Source organism: Poecilia mexicana, unplaced genomic scaffold, assembly GCF_051168715.1.
Source record: "Poecilia mexicana isolate PSO_F unplaced genomic scaffold, ASM5116871v1 scaffold_1, whole genome shotgun sequence".
Lineage (NCBI taxonomy): Eukaryota > Metazoa > Chordata > Actinopteri > Cyprinodontiformes > Poeciliidae > Poecilia > Poecilia mexicana.
In genome coordinates, this window is record NW_028263370.1 from 9,734,621 (window position 1) to 9,758,963 (window position 24,343).

Sequence of the window (24,343 nt, forward strand, 5' to 3'; positions counted from 1 at the left end):
AACAACAATGAGCAGCCAGTGTTTAGTCTTCATGATGGTGACGCAAACCTTTGAGGCCACAGAAAAATTATTCAAACTCGGATCAAATACCACCGAGATGGACTCTTTTTTTGCTAATTGGACATCTTCTAAAAACAATCATTAGATTAGAGAAGCTGGATACAAGCATACCAAATGTGAAGTTGTTTTTTTTTTCTTTTCTTGTTTGTTTGTTTTGTTCTCTGTCAGGTATATTTTTTTATTTTTCCCAAATCACGATTAAGCACTATGCATATTCCACAAGCACACAAAAAACTCAAAGACGTTTGTGGGTAAAATGTATTAAAATACATTAAAATTTTATATATATATATATTATTATTATTATTTTCTTTTTTTTAAGGGGTACTTTGGCAATGTATTGCTAACATTCCTTTTACGCCTTAATATCTTACAGCTTACAATGAAGGCGGCATCGTAAATATAATCACATACTGATTACAAGATTAAACATCCACATATAAAGCAGGTGCCAAGAAAAACAAACATCTGCGAGAATCGCAGGTTGACTAGCATCATTTGTAGTACGCTACCTTCCTCTCGGTTTTGATTGGTCAATCACAGCTGACGTTATATTATTCCTGATACGCTATTGGACAGATCTGCTGTCCGTAAAGTGCTGGCAAAAATAGTTGGGATGGACTCAGAGGCTCTCAGCATCTGGACCAAACCATGAAGGTTTTGCTTAATTCAGCGGTTTTTTATTGAAAAATAAAGAGGCAGAAAAGCAGCGCTCACCATGGTACGTACACATTGACTTCTCTCTTCTATCTGAATGCTGAGAAAATTTGGTTTTCGCCTCGTAGTCCAACCTATAAGCGTTTGACATTTCCTGTTGGGAGAACAGCGGTTACAAGCTACAGTAACGGAATAACATTGTAGTGCTATCCTAAACAGGTGGATACAATATGCACATATTTTACCAGCAGATATCCTGCATGCATAAGCTATATATAGACATACCTAGCTGTTGGAAACTAATTGCATGGAATAATATTGACGTTGGTCCTTTTTTCCCTTCGTTTCTAGTACGGGTTTGTGAATCACGCCCTGGAGCTTCTGGTTTTACGGAATTACGGCCCAGAAGTATGGGAAGACATCAAGTGAGTTGTGTTTGTGCTGCTTTCAGATGGTTTTTCCGCGTAAAGCAGGCTCAAAAGCACTGCATTACTACAGAGTGCCTTCATATTTGCTTGTTAGTTAACGCTGTAATAACAGCAAGTCTTTTAAATGGCTTATTAGAGAGAAAATTAAAGTAGATTTCAATTGATAGAAATGATCTGTGTTGGTTTAGAAATATAAAGTAACGGCATTTTAAAATAGAATCTATAAGAGATCATCTTTATCTTTTTCTAAACATTTCAAGAAATTTTCAGTGTATGTCCTTTGATAAATGTTCTACTTTTTTAGTTAAATTACGACCACTTAATTGACACTAGAGCTCTCTTTTTAATATTATTTTTATTTGAAGTTTCATATGAATCATTCATACATCCATTATGTTATTAATAACAGCAATACAAGGCACACTTATATAGCTAAAGTTTGTATGAACCAAAGACTTTTGGTATTACAAATTTATTCTGGTATTTACCCATATGTGTCTTTAAAAAATGGAATTAATAAACTAGCTAATTAAGTTACAATTTTATTTTAGCACTGACTTAAACAATTTAGTCACTTAATTCCATCATTTAAGTGAAATCAATTTTTTTTTTCATATTACATCAGTTATTAAACCTTAATTTTTGGATCTTTTTCATTTGCTGTTAGTTGATCATACAAGAAGGTTGGACACAATTTTAGCACCGCTAAAATCACTGCCTTGTGTCTTTCTGCATGGAGTTTGCATGTTATCCCCATGCATGCGTAGGTTCGCTCCTGGTACTCCAGCTTCCTCTCACAGTCTAAAAATATTAATGACAGGTTAAGTGGTCTAATGATTTTCTGTAAATTCTGTCGATTAAAAATAGTCCTCTGTTAACACACTTTCAGCGAGTCTCAAATCATTAAGGAAATAATTTCTTCTTACCTAAGAACGATATTCATCCAGTGGTGGAATGGAATAGATAAAGGAATAGATTTTACTCTAATTAGGTAATCATAATGTCAGACAAAAACCTTTCTGTTTTGACATCAAATATAAATATAATTATCATTATTTGCTGGAATGCACACTGTTTGAACAATTTAACCCCTTAACTGTTGCCCTCAAAATGTTTCCATGTAAGTCAGTGAGTTTAGGTATTGCTGGACGTCCGTCTGAACTGCATGTTGCAAACCTGATATGTTGTGTTGCATGTAAAGAAGGTCATTTCTGTGCAATCATTGTAACAAGTAATTATAACAGTAACATTTTTCAGCGTGTTGAAAAATTTGGCTCAGACTAGGTTTGTTTTTTTTTAATCTGACTGAACTCAAATTGACCCATCCTAAAATAGAAGGTAAGGGAAACGAGAGCAGCAGCTGCCTTGTGTAAATGTTTTTAAAGTAGTCAGCCAGTACAAAAAAAAAAAAAAACTAATGTGCACGGATGTGTGCGATGACTGCAGATGGGACTCACTTTTAGCTAAAGCGCAGCTTGTAAAATTTTGCTCTTTTTCTTTCAATGTTATCACAAGCTGACCGAAGCAAGACTGAATTCTTGTTTTCTTTGCAAAACATTTCAAGGTCTGGTATGTTTTTGCAGCTGTAGCACATTCTGATAAGACTGCGGGTTGCTCGTCAGGCCTGTAAATCATGTTGCTTCCCTTATTGTAGCTAAACACCACCACTGATTTTCAAGGGAAATTTAAAAAATAACGCCAAAAAAAAAAAACATTTTTATTACACTATAATGTTAGTTAAGACCTTACAGACCAACGTTTCCAATAAAAGACAATTATTTTGCTATTTAGCCATTCTATTAAAAGTAGAAAATAAAGTCAAAGCTGCTTGCTGAGATGTTTTCCTGTGACGGTGTTTCTGTGTTTGCAGGAGGGAAGCTCAGCTTGACATTGAGGGTCAGTTTCTTGTTCGAATCATATACGAGGATGCTAAGACGTACGATCTTGTTGCAGCTGCAAGTAAAGTTCTGAGTAAGTGACTGTACATTTTTTAACTGCTGGAAAGTGACTAAAAGGAAATAATTCATAACGTGCAGACTGATTCATATGGTCAGGCATGAGTATGTTTTCATCTTGTTTTTCAGAGGTCGATGCAGGCGAAATCTTGCAGATGTTTGGAAAGATGTTTTTTGAATTTTGCCAGGAGTCAGGCTATGACACCATATTGCGTGTGCTGGGCTCAAATGTTCGAGAGTTCCTGCAGGTAGGCTCTTGCAGAGAGTTAATGCAAAACCTTTTACGTTTTTGACTTGCAACAAAAACTGTGAAACCTATGTACTTAAAATAATACGGTCTTAGTGTGAAAAGCATTCTCTGTAGTTTGGTGATGCTTTATCATCATGGTAAAGCTGGTGTAAGGCTTTATAACTTTATAACCTCAAGAAACAACACAACCGCACCTGTAAATGCCACTTAGAAAGGCCTGACCTGAGAATTTACCCAGAAGGCTTTGGACTGTAAAGCAGCAGCAGCAGTAACTCTTGGAGTCATTCCTCCATCATAACCTCCATCTTTAAAGTGCAATGTTGCTATTCACAAAAAATAAAGACTAGTCTTCCTTGCAACCAGAAATAAGTCAACAAAAAACTCTTCAGTTGATACTAAGTTTTGGTTTGTAGTTAAAATTTTCAGGAGTGCTGAATTGAGGGAAATTAAGGTGCTTTACATATCCTTCCAAATTCATTGTCATTTTTGCTGTAGCTGTATGGAAAAGAAAAAATCCAGCCCAGACATTTTTTTTGCATTTTTACAACAAGGAAAAATATAATTAAAATATATATTTTTAATTTTTTTCCATCTATAAAGAGTTAAGATGTTCCTTTTTTTTAAACTTTATTTTCTGTATTGTGCAACCACAAAACAACTACGCGTGCAAACATCTCGCTCACTGGGAGCTGCTTCATGCTGCGAGCCACTAACTGCACAGCGGTTACTGTGAGGCAGAAATGCCGCAGCTGCTCAGCAATGAAGGGGAAACAGTTCCTAAGCAATAAAGTCTTTGTTTCGTGTCAGCAGTAACCTGACAAATAATTCAGAGTAGGTGAATATGTGTGTTTTCCTGGAGATCACATCACAAATGGTTAAATGAATGAAAGAAACAACTAGAAAATTCAGAGCAATGCAAGGTCATCATTTTGATGAGGGTGTGTTATTCTGTTAAAGAACAGCTCCTTTTCTGCTCCGCTATGCAGGATGTCCTCTGCGGTTCAGTCATAAATAATAAACAAAGTTTATACTATCAAATCAAAACCTCCTGTTGATTACAATTTCCTGTCGCACGGCCTGGTGGAGGGAGTGTAGTGCATCCCTTAATGTTGTATGTTTTATGTGGCTTGGTCCCTTACTCTGTGAGGTGAAGTAGTCGCAGAGCTACAGTTGAATACACAGCTACACGGTGATGGGAAAATACTTGGATACTTTTAGAAATTCTTCTGTTCAAATACAACATTTTGTGTTTGCTGCATTTAAGATAAAACTTGTCATAATTGTTTACGCAGGTTTCCCTGCTTATTAAAATGTGAAAATGAATTATCTTATTGTGACAAAAGAATCTGAATATTGTCTTTTTTCCACAAGAACTATATATTTCACGGCCATCTGCTCTAGAATAGCCAACAGAGCCAAAGAGAGGACTGAGAACTCACACAGATATTCCATAAGGAGTTGTAAACAAAGAAGAAGAAAAAAAAAAAAAACGTAAACCATTACTTCCCTCTAGTTTACTGTGATTATTTGTTGAATTTTTCATCTGAATTTGCAGAACCTGGATGCCCTACACGACCACCTGGGCACCATTTACCCCGGGATGAGGGCCCCGTCGTTTCGCTGCACCGACGCAGAGAAGGGAAACAACCTGATCCTCCACTACTACTCAGAGAGAGAAGGATTGCAGGATATTGTGATTGGCATCATTAAAACAGTCGCTCAACAAATCCATGGCACAGAGATAGAGATGAAGGTCAGCGTCGTTATTTTCCTGCTCTGGCGAAAGACACCGCACGCTAATGGTCCAGTCTGCTTCTGCTGCTTCTGCTGCTGCTGATCATGATGATAAATGAAGCTGACTTACAGCCCCCTTCTGATTTATGGCTACAATGTTCAATAAGGCTTTTGAAGTATCTGTGGTGCTTTGTATAAGAATGTGACAGTTTATGACTCCGAATATAATTGAAGAGGATCTGATGTAGGAATTAAACAGAAGATTCCCCCCCCCCCCACCCACTCTGAAATACTCAAACGGAAATGCTGTGATAAATGCAGCTCAGTTTTTGGCTAATGCCAGTGAGTCAGAGGATATTTTTAGATCTAAGTTATAGAGTCACAGGCAAGAGACTGGCTGCCTTTTCAGGGTTTTTTTTTGTTCCTCTGTCTAGTTTAACTTTGTCTAACTTTTACAGCACATAAAATAGATTTAGACTGGCTAATTGGATATTGACTAAGAAGAATAAGCACCTGTCACGCCTAATGTCTCAACTAGGTGGTATTGGTATTTTTAATCGCATTTTAATGTTCACCCGACAGATCCCATTCATCCAGTCACAGAAGCTTGTCGTTTTCTTTTTTTTCCTTCTCAGACATCCAGTGAGCTTGCATGGATGTGCCTCCTTATTACAACAGTGACATTTTCTCCCAGACCTAATCATGTTGGGCGGACAAGATAATATTTTTTCAACCGTTGTGTGTGCTGTGAAAGAACAGAAAATGGCAGACGCTCCAAATGTGACACCCAATTTTCTGAAAATATTAGCCACTGTTGCTGTGGAAACAGGGTGCAGAGACAGCAGCTCGACGTCAGTACGCCTTATGCTCATAAACCCACAGAAATGCCATTTATTGCCCTCCTGATTTAATATGGAAGACATGAAATTAATGATTCCCTCATTTAGTTTTTGTAAGGAGCAATGATCATCTTTAGGATATATTTTAGTTTTTAATTGTATTATTATCCTTTATTTACTTCTTATGCACCTTGAACCCCCATATCTTTCAACCTTTTTTTTTATTTGGTCAGTTTACTTGTATAGCAATACCTATCTTTAACTCTTACAGTTAAGGCCAAAATTACTAATACCCCTGACATTTCTAGACTTATTTTCCTCTAACCAAGAGTATATATAATAGGCCAATATGGTTGAAGAGGCCACAAGGGTTAAAGCCGTGTTGTAGATCGTTCTTTAAGTGATGGATGCTCTTGGTGCAGGTGATCCAACCGAAGAGTGAGGAGTGTGACCACATCAAGTTTCTGATTGAGGAGAAGGACTCTGAGGAGGAGGCGTTCTATGAAGATCTCGACGGTTTTGAGGAGAACGGCACACAGGAGACTCGGATCAGCCCATACACGTTCTGCAAGGCCTTTCCGTTTCACCTCATGTTTGACAAAGACCTGATGCTCACACAGTGTGGGAACGCCATATACAGGGTCCTGCCTCAGGTGTGCATTCACATCCAGCCAACACGTCGCACACCACTGTAAAATGTGGGATTTGATATTAAGTCAGCACTTGGTTGTTGTTTTCCTTTGCTGTATCGGCACAATAACAGTTTAATTTCTCTTTGTGCGACGTACAACTAACTCTAAATTGAAAATATTGTTTGTTCCTCAGCTCCAGCCTGGTGCCTGCATCCTCCCTTCCGTTTTTTCTTTGGTTCGTCCGCACATTGACTTCAGCTTTCACGGCATCCTTTCCCACATCAACACTGTGTTTGTTCTGCGGAGCAAGGTAGACGTCAGATATCAGAAAGGGCTTTATTTAAGTCCTGCTTTTTGTTCTGAAACATGTCTATATTTTGCTTGCAAAGGGCCTCGCAAAAGTATTCAACTTTTTCACATTTTGTCATTACAAATTGCAACCCAACAGTATATTCTATGAGGAGTTTATGCGGTAGGTGAACAGAACAATTTGCAATTACTTATGCACATAAAAATCTCAAGAGTTTTGTTTAGCCCTATGGATAAAATTTAGTGCAATCAGTTGCGCTAAATTCTGTATGTGAAAGAAAAGCATAACTGAACATAATGTTGTGGGGATTTTGTTCTTTGGGAACAGGGAAACTGGTAAAAGTTGACTGCGAGAAGTTTTGAGCTAAATATAGGACAATCCTGGAAGAAAACCTGCACAAAGTTGCATACAACTAATGACTGGGGCTTAATACAGATACATGCCACACTTTTCAGATGTTTGTATTTTTTTTACTTTTAAAAAATAAATATAAAGTTTCTTTTTTACATTTTCTAGTTGCTGAAAACAAATGATATTTTTTCTTCCATCTCAACAGTTATCTGCTGGTGTGTGATGATCTGTAATATAAATATTTCAATAACATAAACTGATGTCTGTAGTTGTACCATGACAAAATGTGCAAAGTGAAATACTTTTGCCAGGTACTGAATACGAATAGTTTTCTAGAGAAATCATAAAAATTGACCAATGTGCTAATGATCAATACTTGTTGTTTCTGATAAATTTGGGTCTCAGTTCTACGTACTAAAAGGGATATATTATGTATCCTTTGAAGAATAGAATCCTGCCGGGATTATTGGCAATCCAGTTAGATTGTAATTGTTATTGTATAGACAAAGGAAAACTGCAGAATGGAAAAAGGTGCCTTGTCATGGGTTAAATATATTTTAAGATCAAATGATGCCTTTTTTTCAGAAGGATTTTTCTTCATGTCAAAGATCAGTTTTAAAAGGAAATTAAACCTTTTGACTCCAACTAATAAATAGACAAATTAATTTTCTCTTTAACACTGATGCTCAATTTATTAATATAACCAGACTATTTTTTTTTTTTTACTTTACTCCAATCTACAAATAGCCAGTCATATCTTTCAGCTGCTAATTAAATGAAGTTATGCACACGGTTGTTTCATCTGGTGGTTCAAAAAGACTGTGACCAAGCTCATTACTGGATCTGTAAAAGCACAGAAATAGTTGCTCTACTACTCTGACTCTCTGTCAGATTCTGTACAGGTTTATGAAGCTCTTTTCCTGTAAAGCCTGATATAATCAACCCACTGAGCACATCAGACTCAATTTTTCTTAAGCTTTTCGGGTCCTGGGGTTAAGCACATTAAATCCTCATCAAAGACCTGATGTAGGTAGTTATGGTTAACTCGTTTCAAACATGGAGACAGTCAGTTGTTAAATGGAAGAAGCGAAGCACTGCTCATTGAAGTGTTTTCTTGGGAGCTCAGAAACGTAGCATTGCTCCCCCAAGCAAATATACCGTTATCAGGAGATAATGACTCTTGTTTTCTCACGATAACACATTTTTCTTGTTGTCTTGAGACAACCACACAACAAATATTTATAGTTCTGTGAATCATTACTATTACAACAGCAGAAATGATTTCAGATAATGTAAGTGAAACTGTAATTGCAACACTCTTCACATTTATTGACACCCCTTGTAATTATGCATTAAAAATCTCAAAATAAACAAACCCTCAAACTGCTGTGTGAAGTTTCCGCTGCAGTTTTATAACACTTCAGTTTTTTTTTTTTGTTTTTTTTTTTACTATGTTTCTCACTGTGAGTAAAAACTTTGGTCTTCATTCAGCCACAGTTCTGATTGTTTGAAATGTTTTAATTATTCTCTCTGATTGTTGCTGTTTCGTGACTTATACAAATGAACACGTGTCTTGCTTGACGTGTGTTTCCCGTTTTGAGGAGTGGCTAAAAGAAATGGTCCTCTATGTCATGTCACAGCAAGAAGTCCTGGATTACTAATTCAGATTTACTGGATAATTTTAAAAAAGCAAAGTATTTGTTAAAAATACTTCAGTAATGATTATTTTATGTCAACAGAACTAACTTTAATATGTGCACTAGTTATTTTGTGGCAGTTTTTTTTTTTTTTTGAATGTATGCAAAAAAAAATATATTTCTTGCTACATTTTTGACAGTGAAATTATGTTGCTGAAATAACATAAATTTATTTTAAGGCTTTTTGGAAAGCTTTAGCAGGGGAGCCATGGACTCACTGAACTTGTGACCTGTTATATTGCATAACATGCTCTTCATACTTCAAAACAAATTGTTTGTCAGTGGAACATTGCTGAGATGATAAAATAATGGAGCATTTGTGAAATGAGATGGAACAACTCTTTCAAGTTTAATGTTTTTTTTTCTTCTTTTTTTTTTACTTGAGAGATAAACATGAACCTCTTCAGTCCTCCTTATCAGGAGAATGTAGATGTTCAACAGAGTTTGTCCTTAAAAGGACCGGAGTTATAACAGCTTGTTTCTGTTGATGGATCGAATGCTGGATCTCAAAAAAATACCAGTAGTCCAGAAAAAAAAAAATTGTTTTTAATCTATGAATTATGCACATCTAGCATAGTAGAGTTATAGTTTCAAAAATAAAGATGCTGAACTGTGCATAATGGGTCGTCTTAAATATTAATAAGGTCACTGATATTTTTAGCAACAGCATGGGGTTTATCAGTGGGTTTCATTGATGCAGTTCATGCAGACAAGATCTATGTGAACAACTGAAAATGTTGGAATGCATTTCATGATGGGAGGAAAATCCTCATTTTATGTGAACATTGCATACTATGACAAAAAAAAATTAAGCAGTATAGAGGAAACTGATTCAGAGATTAAGAAAATGTTTTTGTAAGACTTTCTAATAAGATAAAGGTAACTGTTTAGGATTCAAGTTAGACTCTCTGCATGTGGATTATAGTCCTTTAAAATAAATTAATGAATAAAACCCCGGCGTTGCGTGACGGAGGACTTCATCATGTTTTGTGTGCGTTGAAATCTAAAATTCAAACAAAGGCTGCCAGATTTGAGTGCGATTTAGAAAAGAACATACAGTGTAATGAAATATTCATAAGTGTGATGTATTCCTGACAGGAGGGCCTGCTTAATGTGGAGACTGTGGAGAATGAGGACGAGCTGACAGGGGTGGAGATCAGCTGTCTGAGACTGAAAGGGCAGATGATTTATTTGCCAGAGGCAGAGAACATCCTTTTCCTTTGCTCGCCCAGGTAAACCTACTGCGCTCTCTGTTCTCACACAAGCTACAGCTGATATGTGCACTCAAACCGCAGCTCCGCTTCACACACCTCTTTCTGGTGAATTATAATCTAATAATCTACCTGGCTAATAAAATCTATAATAGCTTTGCACCTCATGTCTCAGATGAGTTTCAATTAGTAGCAGGAACAGATGTACTAATGAAAATAATTCCTGTTTGAAAGTAATTTATTCATTGATCTACTTTTTTTTTGTAAATACAACATTACCTTGATTTCCTGATCTGCTGGTGTTCGTCACATAACTGGCTATCTTAGGAGAGTAAATCAGTGAATCTAATTCTGATTTGCCATTTTTGATTTGAAATGCAGCCGTACTGGTCATAGCTTATTTGCTGGATATCTGAGATGAAGATTAACAGGGCAGTTTTTGAACCCTTTTCATTTTCACTGCTCCCTTTGATCATGCTTTATATTTTGGTTCACAGCTCACTAAATAATATTCTAAGATCTTGTCCTGCCTCAGATTGTCCCTCTCCTGTTTTACCATACATTTTCCCTTTCTTCTAGAAAAAGTTGAACATGTTATATATTTTCTTATTGTTTTTGGAGGATAGCTGTCTAACCAAATGTCTGACACTTTCTTTCCAAAAGTATTTGTTCATCCCTCCAATTCAGGTGTTCAGAACACGTTCATGTCCACAAGTGTGTAAAATCCAACACTGAGGGGCGCAGAGTGCTTCTGCGAGCATGTGTAAAATAACTGGTCACTGTTAGGAGATCGGTGATTTCCGGTGTGGTAACAATGTGGGATGCCAACTGAATCTTTCTCACCACTAAGTATTCAACAAGCCAGTATTAGTGGTATTATATCAAAGTGGAAATTAATTGGAGCCACTGCAATTCAAAGTGGGAGGTCATGTAAAACCACAGTGCGGAGTCAGCAGTACAGAGCCTTGAGGTTGCCTTCTGCAGAGTCAGCAGCTGTAGATCTCCAAACCTCATGTGGCCTTCAGATTAGCTCAGAACAGAGCGCACACAGCTTCCTTGAACAGTTTTCTACGACCAGCTGCATCCGAGCCGATCGTCTCCAATGCTCTCGTAGGTAATCATTGTTCATCAAAAACCATAAGCTTAGATAAAGCAGAAGACTGGACTTGAATTCAAAATGAATAGAAGATCCCTGATGTAATTGCTGTATATGTTTTGTTGATTTATACTTAGGGGTTAAAGTAAAATCTAGAAAAAACGACAGTGTCACAGAATGCAGACCAAAATAAAGAGTCCAAACTTAAAGTTACATCAAAATTGCAAGCTTTGAAAAAGCTAATAAACGGCTCGACTAATCTGAACTAAAGGTTAAACTTAAAGGAAGTGGATTATTGAGTAGAGGAAAGTCGTAGCTCTGCTTGCTTTGAAAAGGTCTGTGTTCATGTTGCCAGATTGTTTCATGACAACAGAGGTTAGAAGTGGGTGGACTGAATCCCACAGAGGGAGGGAGGTCAGCCATTAATATCCTGGCTGCTTCACCTTTAGCTAGAGAGTAATTGCTTGATTCTACAACGAGGTTTAAAGTGTATATATTTGGACTTAATCTAGTGATTTAGTTTCTTGAAGTTGATTTAGTTCTTTTGCGGCATGCATAATCTTGTCATATTTCCGTGCAGAGATATGTCAAATGTTTGAAGAAAATCATCTGTAGCTCCAAAACTGAGCTGTTTCTGCAAACATGAAAACAAGAAAACGCCCGATCCACTGCTTCCACCAGATACTTGCTGAAATATTTCAATCTTAATTGTGTTGATACCATTTAACCCTCGTTAGCCTCCAAGTTTAACAGTCAGGAAGCAGATTTTCTGAGAACAAGTGAGTGAACTGCATGCCAAACGGAGTTGAAGAAATGTGTTGTTGCTGAAGCAGACTGTTGGTGAGAAGAGACTGTTCTGTTGAAACAGTTAATTATATAACCCAAATTCACTGAAGGGAGTCGATTTGTTCTGACAGAGCCAAGCATGAAGGCTTCACAAAAATGCAAGAAACTAGATGAGAATATATGTGATGAAGAATAGTCAGTTACAATTATTTAAACTTCTGAACAGTTTGTGGCATTATGACCAAAAGCTTTAATGTACTGGATTTGGATTGTATGCGATGGACTATAACATAAAGCAGTGTGTCAGAGGGAAAATATTACAATTGTTTAGACTTGATGTAACCATGGTTATGTTTTGATATGTACTTTTGACTGCATGTTTATGTTAGTTTCCCCATTGAATGGTGAACCTTTGCAGCCTAGAACAGATTTTCTTCCAGAATCTAGCTCCATCTATCTTCCCATCCACTCCAACCAGCTTCCCGGACCCCGATAGAGAACAGGATAACCACAGCATGATGCTGCCTCTACAGTGTTTCATGACAGGGTGATGTGTTTTGGATTTGCACAGCACATAATGTTTGCATATGAGCAAATAAAAAAGGTAAAAAGGACTTTTAAAAAAACATCAAAATGTCTGCACCAAAATATTTTGATATAAATTTCTGTTGTAGTGCAAGTATTTGATTTTAAGTTTAGGATTTTTTTTTTTCTCTCCAGCCTTTTATAAACACACATGTAGTTAAATGGTAAGAGAGAATAATTAGAGAAGAAGATGATAAGTAGGTAGATACTTGGGATAATTCATCGTGGCCTCCATTAGCCTCCTGGCATGACCTTTTTGGGGAATTTGCTGACATGATTGTTGCAGGAAAGTAATGTTCTGTGGACCTTGTCCTATTTGTCTAAGCGGGCTTTCAAGTGGTTTTGCTAAAAGGTGCCTGTCCAGACAAAACTAACCCACGGGAGCTAAAAGCATGAACATTTCCCATTCATCTTATGGGGGAGTCATATCGAGCTGTGTCTGACCTCACTGAACAAGATCATTTATTAGGAGGCAGACGGCTCTGCCAGAGTGATGACATCACTGCTCCGTGATCTATTTATTTTATACCCTTTCAGAGAAGAGTACGAGCAGTTTCTGTTTAACCAGAGAAGTGCTTATCTCAGTATATATATAAAAATAGCTCTAAAATTCACCATTTTCTCCTTTCTGTCTCGATTTGCTGCGCGTTTCTGTGGTTAGTGTTATGAACCTGGACGATCTGACGAGGAGGGGGCTCTACCTGAGTGACATCCCGCTACATGACGCCACGCGTGACCTGGTGCTGCTGGGGGAACAGTTTCGTGAGGAGTACAAGCTAACGCAGGAGCTGGAAATTTTGACGGATCGCCTCCAGCACACACTGCGGGCCCTGGAGGACGAGAAGAAGAAGACGGACAGGTTTCCCGTTTCTTGCGTAAAAATGAGTTAGCTTTAACCTCACAACCAGCACCCTCCACTATTATCCCTTCCCCAGCTACAAAAGCCTCAAGATATCAGTGGTTGTCTCAGAGATTTGGTCAACCTTGAGATTATTTGTCTCAGTCTTACCTGAGCAGTTGTGTCCATTTGAAGCTCTTGTACTGAATTTGGGAAACCTCCTGCTACAACAGTACACATTTTTAAAAAAATGTGTACAATTAAAAAAAATATTTTTTTTAATTATTACATTTTTTTAAAATAGAACATTTTCCTTACAAAGTATTTGTCCTTTCAAAACCAGTATTTTACTGTCATTTTAATTGTATCGAAACTACAATAACAAACATATCATGATTTTTACGTTGAAGCTGAATTGTTTTTTTTTTTATTTGTTCTCTTGAGATTTAGTTTTTTCTCGCTGAATAAAGGCACCAAAATAAGTGTGAGATTATACTGCTTAAATGTGAAATAAATTTGTACTTAAGGTTTTTTAACGCATTGTTAACAGAGTGACCAATAAATGTCAATGGCACAATAAATTCCAGAGGCTTTTAATAGTGGAGCTAGGTATTGTATCCACCTAAAATGAATGGCACGCAAATTAATCTAAATGTCAGTACATTAGATCAAAATAATGTTTTTCACCAAAACTACCAACAGTCACATATTTAACACACAATGGCTCTCGGTTTTCTCATTTTTTCCGTTCTGTCCTTTTTCATGTTACACAATAAATAAGAATAAAATCAGAAATGGGTTAAACAGAAGAAAGAGATTTTATAGGTGCAATTTCTCCTCTAAAATTGATCACACTTATAATGATTTTTTTTTACATTTTAAGAAATTTGAAGCACCCCAGTTTAAACATTACTTCGGAGGTATGTTAGAACATTTTCCCACACTTGGACACAGTTCCTATGCACCAAAATATGTCATGATAGAAAAAGAGGGGGACAACCACTTCAGATATCATTAAGTTAATTAACAAAGGCATGAATTTCACAGATGAACATGCCTTTGATAATAATTTTGAGGGGTTTTTTTAAAGAGTGAAGTAAATCTTTGTTACTATAACTCAAAAATTGGCTGACAACTGTCAGAGATATTTATAAACACAAGTCTGGAAATTGTGAAATGGAAAATGTGATGCAGCCGTTTGACGAAAAGCTTTTTTTATTATTATTATTATTCACACCCAGTTCAAGCACTGTATGCAAACTATTTCTCTGTAGTGCATCATTTAGGAAATTAATTACATACAGCAGCCTAGTCATTATCTCAATGCTGTGAGTCAGCCTCAAAGTCATTCTGTTGCAACATGGCTGTTAAAGCAAAGTGTTAGATTGTTCATTAGTGCATGTTGTAGTGTGATGTAAAAAAAAAAAAAAAGAAGCAGTGTGAAGGATTCCCTATTAAGGTCAAACCCCAAACCAGAAACAGTTGAGATACAGAAACAAACAGGTCTGAGTCTCGTAGTGCTGTCAGAACGCTGCATGGCAACAGGAGCACCTGGGGTCGGACTTTATTATGCAGGTTGATATTTACCAAAGCTAATCTTCAGGCCCTGTTAGGATTAAAATGGTTTAGAAGTTGGCCTGTCATAGCAGAAGGCAGGAGCTGGAGATGATCACAGCAGTGGAGCATGATGGTATTTAAGACTGTTGTGCCAGTTCGTTGCCATTGGATAGCTATAATGTTATTCTACACATAGCATTATAGCATCTCTAAATGCGGAATAAAGTTCTCTTAATATTTAAATAAGCTACAGGTTGTTTACAGCTTTAAAGTTTCTTATGTACTGGCATCTCAGTAAATCTGTGTAGGGTTCATTTATTTCAGTACCAATCAGATGGCCTCGTTTTATATTGTAATTTTAGGAGCAACAATATTGTCAGTATTGAAAGCCTCTCAGAAGAAAAGCATTAGACTCAAATACGGTGGTGGTAGTTCGATGGTCCGGCATTTTACTCTGTGTGAAAATTCAGGAGAACTGAAGCTGATTTTGCTCTTCATCAGACACAAACTCAACATATTTAAACTACAAATTTCAAACTAATTTGATAAACATAAGATATTTTGACAGGTTATTGTTATGTGTCACATCCCCTGATGCCTCAGGTGTATTGCAGCAGGAAAGTTTCTTTGCTTTTAACAAGGCAGCCATGATCTAACTGTTACCATAGTAACACCAGCCCGTTTTTTATTATCTGAGAGCAGCTTGCCTGGTGAAGCTACCACAAGATAGTGGGAGAACAAAAGAGATGCTGATAAGATGAACTTCAGTCTGGAAGCCCTGATTCCTCACCCCCCGCATAACTGTGTGTCTGCTCTGAATAAAGCATTTTTGCTCCTCTTCCTCTTTTCAGGCTGCTCTATTCTGTTCTGCCACCATCTGTTGCCAACGAGCTGCGCCACAAGCGCCCCGTCCCAGCGAAGCGTTACGACAACGTTACCATCCTGTTCAGCGGCATCGTGGGATTCAACGCTTTCTGCAGCAAGCACGCCTCAGCCGAGGGAGCCATCAAGATAGTTAACCTGCTCAACGATGTTTACACGCGCTTCGACATCTTGACGGACTCTCGGAAGAACCCTTATGTATACAAGGTTGGAAGCAAGAACGTTACCACCGCAGTTTATCAGGCTTTTGTGTAATCTTATTTCGGACTAAGAAAAACAGGCGGGATTAAAACAAGGAAGCAAGGATTATTTTGAGATGACAATTTCTCTTCTGGTCCTCTGGTTATTTGTACCAGTGTGATTAATAGTAATTATACAATCTTGCACATACAACTCAGCACAGGTATATTTATATCTTGATTTTTTTTTTTTTTTTCATGACTAGCACTAACTCCTAAACTCAGTGGAGTTTTACAGGGCGACTGCACAATTTTATAGACCCGGTGCAGCAGATTTACACCCCAGGCTTTCAGACAAGAATGCACTTTGAGAAGTCAAACAGACCCTGGCACTTCCAGGGGATCGGCTTCACTACTCTGGGTCACCAAAAGAAGTAATATTTACTCAACAAACTGAATGGCTTGGTGGTCCTGGGGTATTAGCAGGCCTCAAGAGAAGCCCTGAATGCCTCGTGGCTGATGTAAGTGTTTACTCACGGGCTGTTTCGGTTCATTCTGACCTTAACAGAGGCTCCCTTTATAGAAAGGTGGGAATTCTGTAAGAAGCGTTAAATAAAGAGAAGCACTTTAACTTATCATGCCACATTTAAATGGGAAATTATTTGTCTTTCACAGGTGGAAACAGTCGGTGATAAGTACATGACAGTGAGCGGTTTGCCAGAGCCTTGCACGCACCATGCCAAGTCCATCTGCCACCTTGCCCTTGATATGATGGAGATAGCAGGACAAGTCAAAGTGGATGATGAGCCAGTACAGGTGTGACAAAGAAAACAGAATATAAAAATAGTATTGGAATCTCACAGAATATACAGCTAAGCATTCATATACTATGCTTTACACTTTCAGAGGCAGAAGCATAGAAGACGGTTTTAGGACTCCACAAAAAAAAAAAAAAATGTTGAGTGACATCAGGTGATATTATCTAAAATTATATTTTGAAATAATTTTAGATAATTCGCCAAACTCCTCTGCACTTATTAGTACCTGCGGGAAAAGTGTGTAAAAAGCCATAAAATAAATGGATGTTTTATTCCTGTGTTGTTACTAAATAGGTGTTAAATAGATTTTGCTTGTGTTAATGATCATTAATCAGTTGGTGTACAAACTGATCGCTGTTACGAAAAAAAAAAAAAGTATGAGTGCATTGATTGCAGTTTTCTGGCCGATCGAAATTGAAAATGGACTGACTGATTTTGGCCTATACCGATTTGTTTCTGTACCAAATGAGTTGGAAAGTTGGCAACAGTAAGCAGACTATTGTTAAGAATATCCCTCTATCAGAGCCTTGTGGTGGTAGAAAAGATTGGATAAGGTCAGTTTCTAATGTAAATATTGACTGATTGTCGATTGCCTAAAATGAAAGAAATCAAGATAGAGCAATCTTTGTATTTCACAAAAATTCTCCCCCTTCTCCCCCCAAAAAGCCAAGTCCCTAAGGGAAACACTGAACTGTAAAACAGGGATGGATTTATTTGAAAGGTTTAACACATCTTTATCTAGAGTGCTCACGACTGACTACATAATATAGTAGATATATAATATAATAGATTGGCACTTTTTTTTTTTTTTTACTAACAGTAGGCAGGACTGTAAGTGGGTTTTCTTTCTCTGTGAAATGGTTTTGCGTTGGTGAAACAGTTTGTCTGTTTTGGCACATAATTTAATGATTGTCCGTCTGTTTTCCTTCACATATTTAATTATTTCTGCAGGTTTTTTAGCAATGCATCTGTTACTTTGGCATAGATGATACAAACACTCGGGAGCTCTGTTTTGTGTTTTTTTTTTTTTCTGTTCATTAATTTTTGAATACATTTTTGAATATCTATGCATCCAGACATATTTTTGCATTGTAATAACAGGTTGGTGGGAGACTGAAACATTTGTTTAATGGACTGATGTCAATTGTTATTGTAACTTTGACTGTTGAAACCTTCCACTGTACAATAATATCTAGGTAATGAAAGCATGTTTACTGTACGATGTGGCTCTGGCAAAAAGATGAGTCCAGTTACGTAGCAGGAGCTCGCTCAACTCATCTCGTGATGCTTGCGACAAAAATAGATGCCTGTTCGTCCCAGACACTCACAGCACATCTATGCTTTCTGGAAAGCAAGCGCTGAGAAGTGCCCACAGCTCTGAGGATAAGTCGGTCTCTAAGTTGTCCTTCCTGCAGATTTAAAGATAATTATCTCAAGAAAAACTGAGATAATTTCTAATTTTGATCCTGGAGCACAAATTCCTGGCAGAGTGAATCTTATATCCACCCACTAAATGTTGCACCTTTTCATTTGAAAGCTTAGAGTTGTGTGAACAGACTGAAAAGGCAAGAGACATTTAATGTTTTGAGACATTTTTTCTGCAGTTTTTTTCTTTTTTAAAGATGTCTTTTTTGTTTTGTTTTGGCTCCAGTGGCCTTTATCTGACATTGAAATCGTGGAAAAGTTGGTTATGACTGAGGGGGAAGACATGCGGCAAAGGTCAACAGGCTGGGACTCAAACCGGCACAACAACAACAACAACAACACCCTTTTTAGTTTTTCAGAAAATAAATTTCCATCCATCCATCCATCTTCTTCCGCTTATCCGGGATCGGGTCGCGGGGGCAGCAGCTTCAGAAGGGAGGCCCAGACTTCCCTCTCCCCAGCCACTTCTTCCAGCTCCTCCGGGGGAACCCCAAGGCGTTCCCAGGCCAGCCGAGAGACATAGTCCCTCCAGCGTGTCCTGGGTCTTCCTCGGGGCCTCCTCCCGGTGGGACGTGCCCGGAACACCTCACCAGGGAGGCGTCCAGGAGGCATCCTGACCAGATGCCCGAGCCACCTCAACTGGCTCCTCTCGACGTGGAGGAGCAGTGGCTCTACTCTGAGTCCCTCCCGGATGACCGAGCTTCTCACCCTATCTCTAAGGGAGAGCCCAGCCACCCTGCGGAGGAAACCCATTTCGGCCGCTTGTATCCGGGACCTCGTTCTTTCGGTCATGACCCAAAGCTCATGACCATAGATGAGGGTGGGAACGTAGATCGACCGGTAAATCGAGAGCTTCGCTTTTTGACTCAGCTCTCTCTTCACCACGACGGACCGGTACAGCGCCCGCTTCACAGCAGACGCTGCCCCAATCCGCCTGTCGATCTCCCGCTCCCTTCTTCCCTCATTCGTGAACAAGATCCCCAGATACTTGAACTCCTCCACTTGAGGCAGGACGACCCCCCTGACCTGGAGAAGGCACTCTACCCTTTTCCGGCTCAAGACCATGGCCTCGGATTTGGAGGCACTGAGCCTCATCCCAGCCGCTTCACACTCGGCCGCGAACCGCTCCAGTGAGAGCCGCAGATCACGTTCCGATGAAGCCAAAAGGACCACATCATCCGCAAAAAGCAGAGATGCGATCCTAAGGCCACCAAAACGGATCCCCTCAACACCTCGGCTGCGCCTAGAAATTCTGTCCATGAAGGTAATGAACAGAATCGGTGACAAAGGGCAGCCTTGGCGGAGTCCAACTCTCACCGGAAACGAGCCCGACTTACTGCCGGCAATGCGGACCAGACTCTGACACCGGTCGTACAGGGACCTGACAGCCCGTATCAAAGGGCCCGATACCCCATACTCCCGGAGAACCCCCCACAACGCCCCCCTGGGGACACGGTCGAACGCCTTCTCCAAGTCCACAAAACACATGTAGACCGGTTGGGCGAACTCCCATGCACCCTCCAGGACCCTGCTGAGGGTGTAGAGCTGGTCCAGTGTTCCACGACCAGGACGAAAACCACACTGCTCTTCCTGAATCCGAGATTCGACTATCCGACGGACCCTCCTCTCCAGGACCCCTGAATAGACCTTACCAGGGAGGCTTAAGAGTGTGACCCCCCTGTAATTGGAGCACACCCTCCGGTCCCCCTTTTTAAACAGGGGGACCACCACCCCGGTCTGCCAATCCAGGGGAGCTGCCCCCGATATCCATGCGATATTGCAGAGTCGCGCGAGCCAACGCAACCCTACAACATCCAGAGCCTTAAGGAACTCCGGGCGGATCTCATCCACCCCCGGGGCCCTGCCACCGAGGAGCTTTTTGACCACCTCGGCGACCTCGTCCCCAGAGATTGGAGAGCCCAACCCAGAGTCCACAGGCCCAGCTTCCTCAACAGAAGGCATGTTGGTGGGATTGAGGAGGTCTTCGAAGTATTCTGCCCACCGGCCCACAACGTCCCTAGTTGAGGTCAGCAGCACACCATCCCCACTATAAACAGTGTTGGTGCTGCACCGCTTCCCCCTCCTGAGACGCCGGATGGTGGCCCAGAATCGCCTCGAAGCCGTGCGGAAGTCTGTCTCCATGGCCTCTCCGAACTCCTCCCACGCCCGGGTTTTTGCCTCAGCGACCACCCGAGCCGCATGCCGCTTCGCCCGCCGGTACCCATCAGCTGCTTCTGGAGTCCCACAGGCCAAAAAGGTCCGATAGGACTCCTTCTTCAGCTTGACAGCATCCCTCACCGAAGGTGTCCACCAATGGGTTCGAGGGTTGCCGCCACGACAGGCACCAGCAACCTTGCGGCCGCAGCTCCGATAAGCCACCTCGGCAATGGAGGCACGGAACATGGTCCATTCAGACTCAATGTCCCCCACCTCCCCCGGAACGTGTTCGAAGCTCTGCCGGAGATGGGAGTTGAAGCTCCGTCTCACAGGGGACTCCGCCAGACGTTCCCAGCAGACCCTCACTACACGTTTGGGCCTGCCAGGTCTGACCGGCTTCCTCCCCCACCACCGGAGCCAACTCACCACCAGGTAGTGGTCAGTGGACAGCTCCGCACCTCTCTTCACCCGAGTGTCCAAGACATACGGCCGCAGATCCGATGAAACGATCGCAAAATCGATCATCGAACTGCGGCCTAGGGTGTCCTGGTGCCAAGTGCACATATGGACACCCTTATGCCTGAACATGGTGTTTGTGATGGACAATCCATGACGAGCACAGAAGTCCAACAGCAGAACACCACTCGAGTTCAGATCGGGGGGGGCGTTCCTCCCAACCACGCCCCTCCAGGTCTCACTGTCATTGCCCACGTGAGCGTTGAAGTCCCCCAGTAGAACAAGGGAGTCCCCAGGAGGAGCACCCTCCAGTACCCCCTCTAAGGACTCCAAGAAGGGTGGGTAATCTGAACTGCTGTTCGGCCCGTAAGCACAGACAACAGTCAGAACCCGTCCCCCCACCCGTAGGCGGAGGGAGGCTACCCTCTCGTTCACCGGGGTAAACCCCAACGTACAGGCGCCAAGATGGGGGGCAACAAGTATGCCCACTCCTGCCCGGCGCCTCTCACCGTGGGCAACTCCAGAGTGGAAGTACGTCCAGCCCCTCTCAAGGAGACTGGTTCCAGAACCAGAGCCATGCGTCGAGGTGAGGCCGACTATTTCTAGCCGGAACCTCTCAGCCTCGCACACTAGCTCCGGTTCCTTCCCCACCAGAGAGGTGACATTCCACGTCCCAAGAGCCAGCTTCTGAAGCCGGGGATCAGACCGCCAGGGTCCCCTCCTTCGGCTGCCGCCCGTAGCACAATGCACCCGACCCCTTTGGCCCCTCCTACAGGTGGTGAGCCCGTTGGAAGGGGGACCCACGTCTTCTCTTCGGGCTGAGCCTGGCCGGGCTCCGTGGGTGCAAGCCCGGCCACCAGGCGCTCGCCATCGTGCCCCACCTCCAGGCCTGGCTCCAGAGGGGGGCCCCGGTGACCCGCGTCCGGGCGAGGGAAAACCGAGTCCAAAGTTTATATTCATCATAGGGGTCTTCAGGCTGCGCTTTGTCTGGTTCCTCACCTAGGACCTGTCTGCCTTGGGTGACCCTACTAGGGGCATAAAGCCCCAGACAGCATAGCTCCTAGGATCATTGGGACACTCAAACCCCTCCACCACGATAAGGTGGCAGCCCCAGGAGAGGGGCTGCCACCTTAGTCAATAAATTTGACTTTGAATAAATTTGACTTTGAAAAAAAACATTTATTCATGTTTGTAGTACTCTAAAGTTTGCCCAGAAGCTCAAATTGTCCCTGTTGTGTTTTGACACTTTGGTCAAATTATTATGAACATATTTTGACGTCATGCTTTTTATTGTTTTTGTTCAAGATCACAATTGGGATCCACACCGGGGAGGTGGTGACAGGTGTGATTGGCCAGAGGATGCCCAGATATTGCCTTTTTGGAAATACGGTCAACCTTACAAGTCGAACTGAGACGACGGGAGACAAAGGAAAAATTAATGTCTCAGAATACACTTACAGGTGAGTTTTGGTAATCTTCTGTTGTTTATCTGTAGAAAACCAGCCATCTTTCAGAGCCCTACAAAACAAGCTTGAATTTTAGTAGTAGAAACAGAAAAACGTGAAATCAAATATTTAAATCTACTTTATGTCTAACTTAATGACTGATAATAACTTAAGTTTGCTGTAACATCACACATTTCTTTATAAACATTTTGTTAATACATTCATCTAGTTTTAACTCTACCTATGTGGGGGAATTATCCTTTAAGCTGCACACAGATTATAATAATTTTATGTTGGATATAACAGACCAAGGTAAAACAGGAGCCAGAGATAAACATGGCGTTGTACTCTAGGTGCTTGCAGTCTGCGGAGAACGCGGACCCCCAGTTTCATCTGGAGTACCGCGGCCCCGTCACCATGAAAGGAAAGAAGGAGCCGATGAAGGTGTGGTTTCTTTCTAGGAAGACCAACGACACGGAGCCTCCGGCAGTTAAGCCGTAAACGTAAAAAAAAACACTGAGTGAGAGGACTTCAGCTCTGTGAAGTATGGTGTTATTATAAATGAGTGAGGGGAACATTAAAATTAATATAGGTATAGAAATATGGATATTTTAATACATAAAAAAAAGTGTTTCAAAGTGTATTTGAACTTGTATTCTCACCCTTCCATTTTCTCCACACACCTGATACATTACAACCTCACTATGGGTTTTTAGAATTGTGCAGTGTTTATAATATAGCTTGGTACATTCAAGTTATCTTTAATTTTTTTTTTATGATGAAGTATTACACACTAATAGGTAAATGATAAGCTAAACATTTACAATTAGCCACACGATATTAGGGTGCCAAATGTTTGTGGTATGCTCATGTGACTTGTGATTGCCAAAAAAATGTACGGTTTACATTCAGAACTGCTTATTTGCCTCATAGCAATAGATTATGTTTTACATTGAGCAACGACAATGACGATGAAAATGAATCTAGATGTGGAAGATTCTGTGTTTTTGTTGTCATCTGCTGTTTAGCAAGAAAACTGTAAGAAGACGATACAAGATAAAAGGTTATTTTTAAGTCACAAATAAAACAGTGTTGTATTATTATGTATTTCACATAAATATTTAGGTAGCATCATCAATAAACATGAATATTAGTTTTATATATTTTCTTCCCTCGCCTCATTATTCCTTAATTATTTTATGTTTGTTTCTGTAACATAATACAGCTCAACAGAATCTCTCAGTATCCTACAAATAATGTCTTAGTTTATATTTATTGTTTGTTTTATTTTACCTGGTATTTATTCTTTTAGACAAAAAAAAAGTTATTCGAGAAGTAGTGATCGTTTGTAAAATTGAAAAATAAATACATTTTACTTTGAACCTCCTGATTTACTTTCATCATTTTAATAAAGTAAAAATTTATGTGCTTTGTATGTTGAATGCCTTTATTATATGTATTAGAAACATTTTGATCTATTTTTAATGATTTACTTCCAGTACATTTAAAATATTCTTACAGTTTTTTGTGCCAGACCAAATCAGTATTTTTCTATTAAAAAACAAACAAACTGATTTGGTCTTTAAGTTCTTTGGGGCTACAAAAAATGTCTTAGAAATGTATATTTCTTTATCGACTATTTGTAACTTCAGAACTTTACAAGAGTAAATATGAGCATAATCAAGGTAATTTAAAGGTTGGTCATTATTAGAACGAGGCAGTTTTGCTTTGTAAGACAGTCTTATACCTGCTTTTAAACATGTAATAGTTTTTAAAGTTCTCCATCTAGTGGATGACCTGAAAATCACATGATGAAATAGATCAACATTGCTTCATCATGAGAAACAACCTTGATGCATTAAGCTCCCCCAGTTCCAGTAAAAAGTGTCCATAGGGTGGAACTGTGATATTTCAAAACCAAATAGCCGACTTAGTGCCCAATTTCGAATTTATAGTGGTTTATCTCTAATCACCCAAAGTCATAATTATACACAC

General features: G+C 40.0%; 1 protein-coding gene across 1 annotated transcript; it reads left to right on the forward strand.

Moving 5' to 3' along the window:
- Positions 1 to 408: 408 nt before the first annotated feature.
- On the forward strand, positions 409 to 23,730 carry gucy1b1 (guanylate cyclase 1 soluble subunit beta 1). Its single transcript, XM_014989550.2, has 13 exons — positions 409 to 781; positions 1,069 to 1,142; positions 3,016 to 3,116; positions 3,230 to 3,348; positions 4,906 to 5,103; positions 6,346 to 6,576; positions 6,749 to 6,865; positions 10,012 to 10,145; positions 13,253 to 13,450; positions 15,838 to 16,075; positions 16,723 to 16,863; positions 22,209 to 22,363; positions 22,702 to 23,730. Exons 1-13 carry the CDS (start codon positions 779 to 781, stop codon positions 22,847 to 22,849), a joined length of 1,857 nt encoding a protein of 618 aa, XP_014845036.1. The 5' UTR covers positions 409 to 778; the 3' UTR covers positions 22,850 to 23,730.
- The last annotated feature ends 613 nt before the right edge of the window (positions 23,731 to 24,343 follow it).

Excerpts from the sequence above, each read along its gene's own strand:
- gucy1b1 (XM_014989550.2), top strand. Across the intron at positions 3,117-3,229 it reads AGCTGCAAGTAAAGTTCTGA|AGGTCGATGCAGGCGAAATC; the intron begins GTAAGTGACTGT and ends CTTGTTTTTCAG. Across the intron at positions 5,104-6,345 it reads GCACAGAGATAGAGATGAAG|GTGATCCAACCGAAGAGTGA; the intron begins GTCAGCGTCGTT and ends CTCTTGGTGCAG.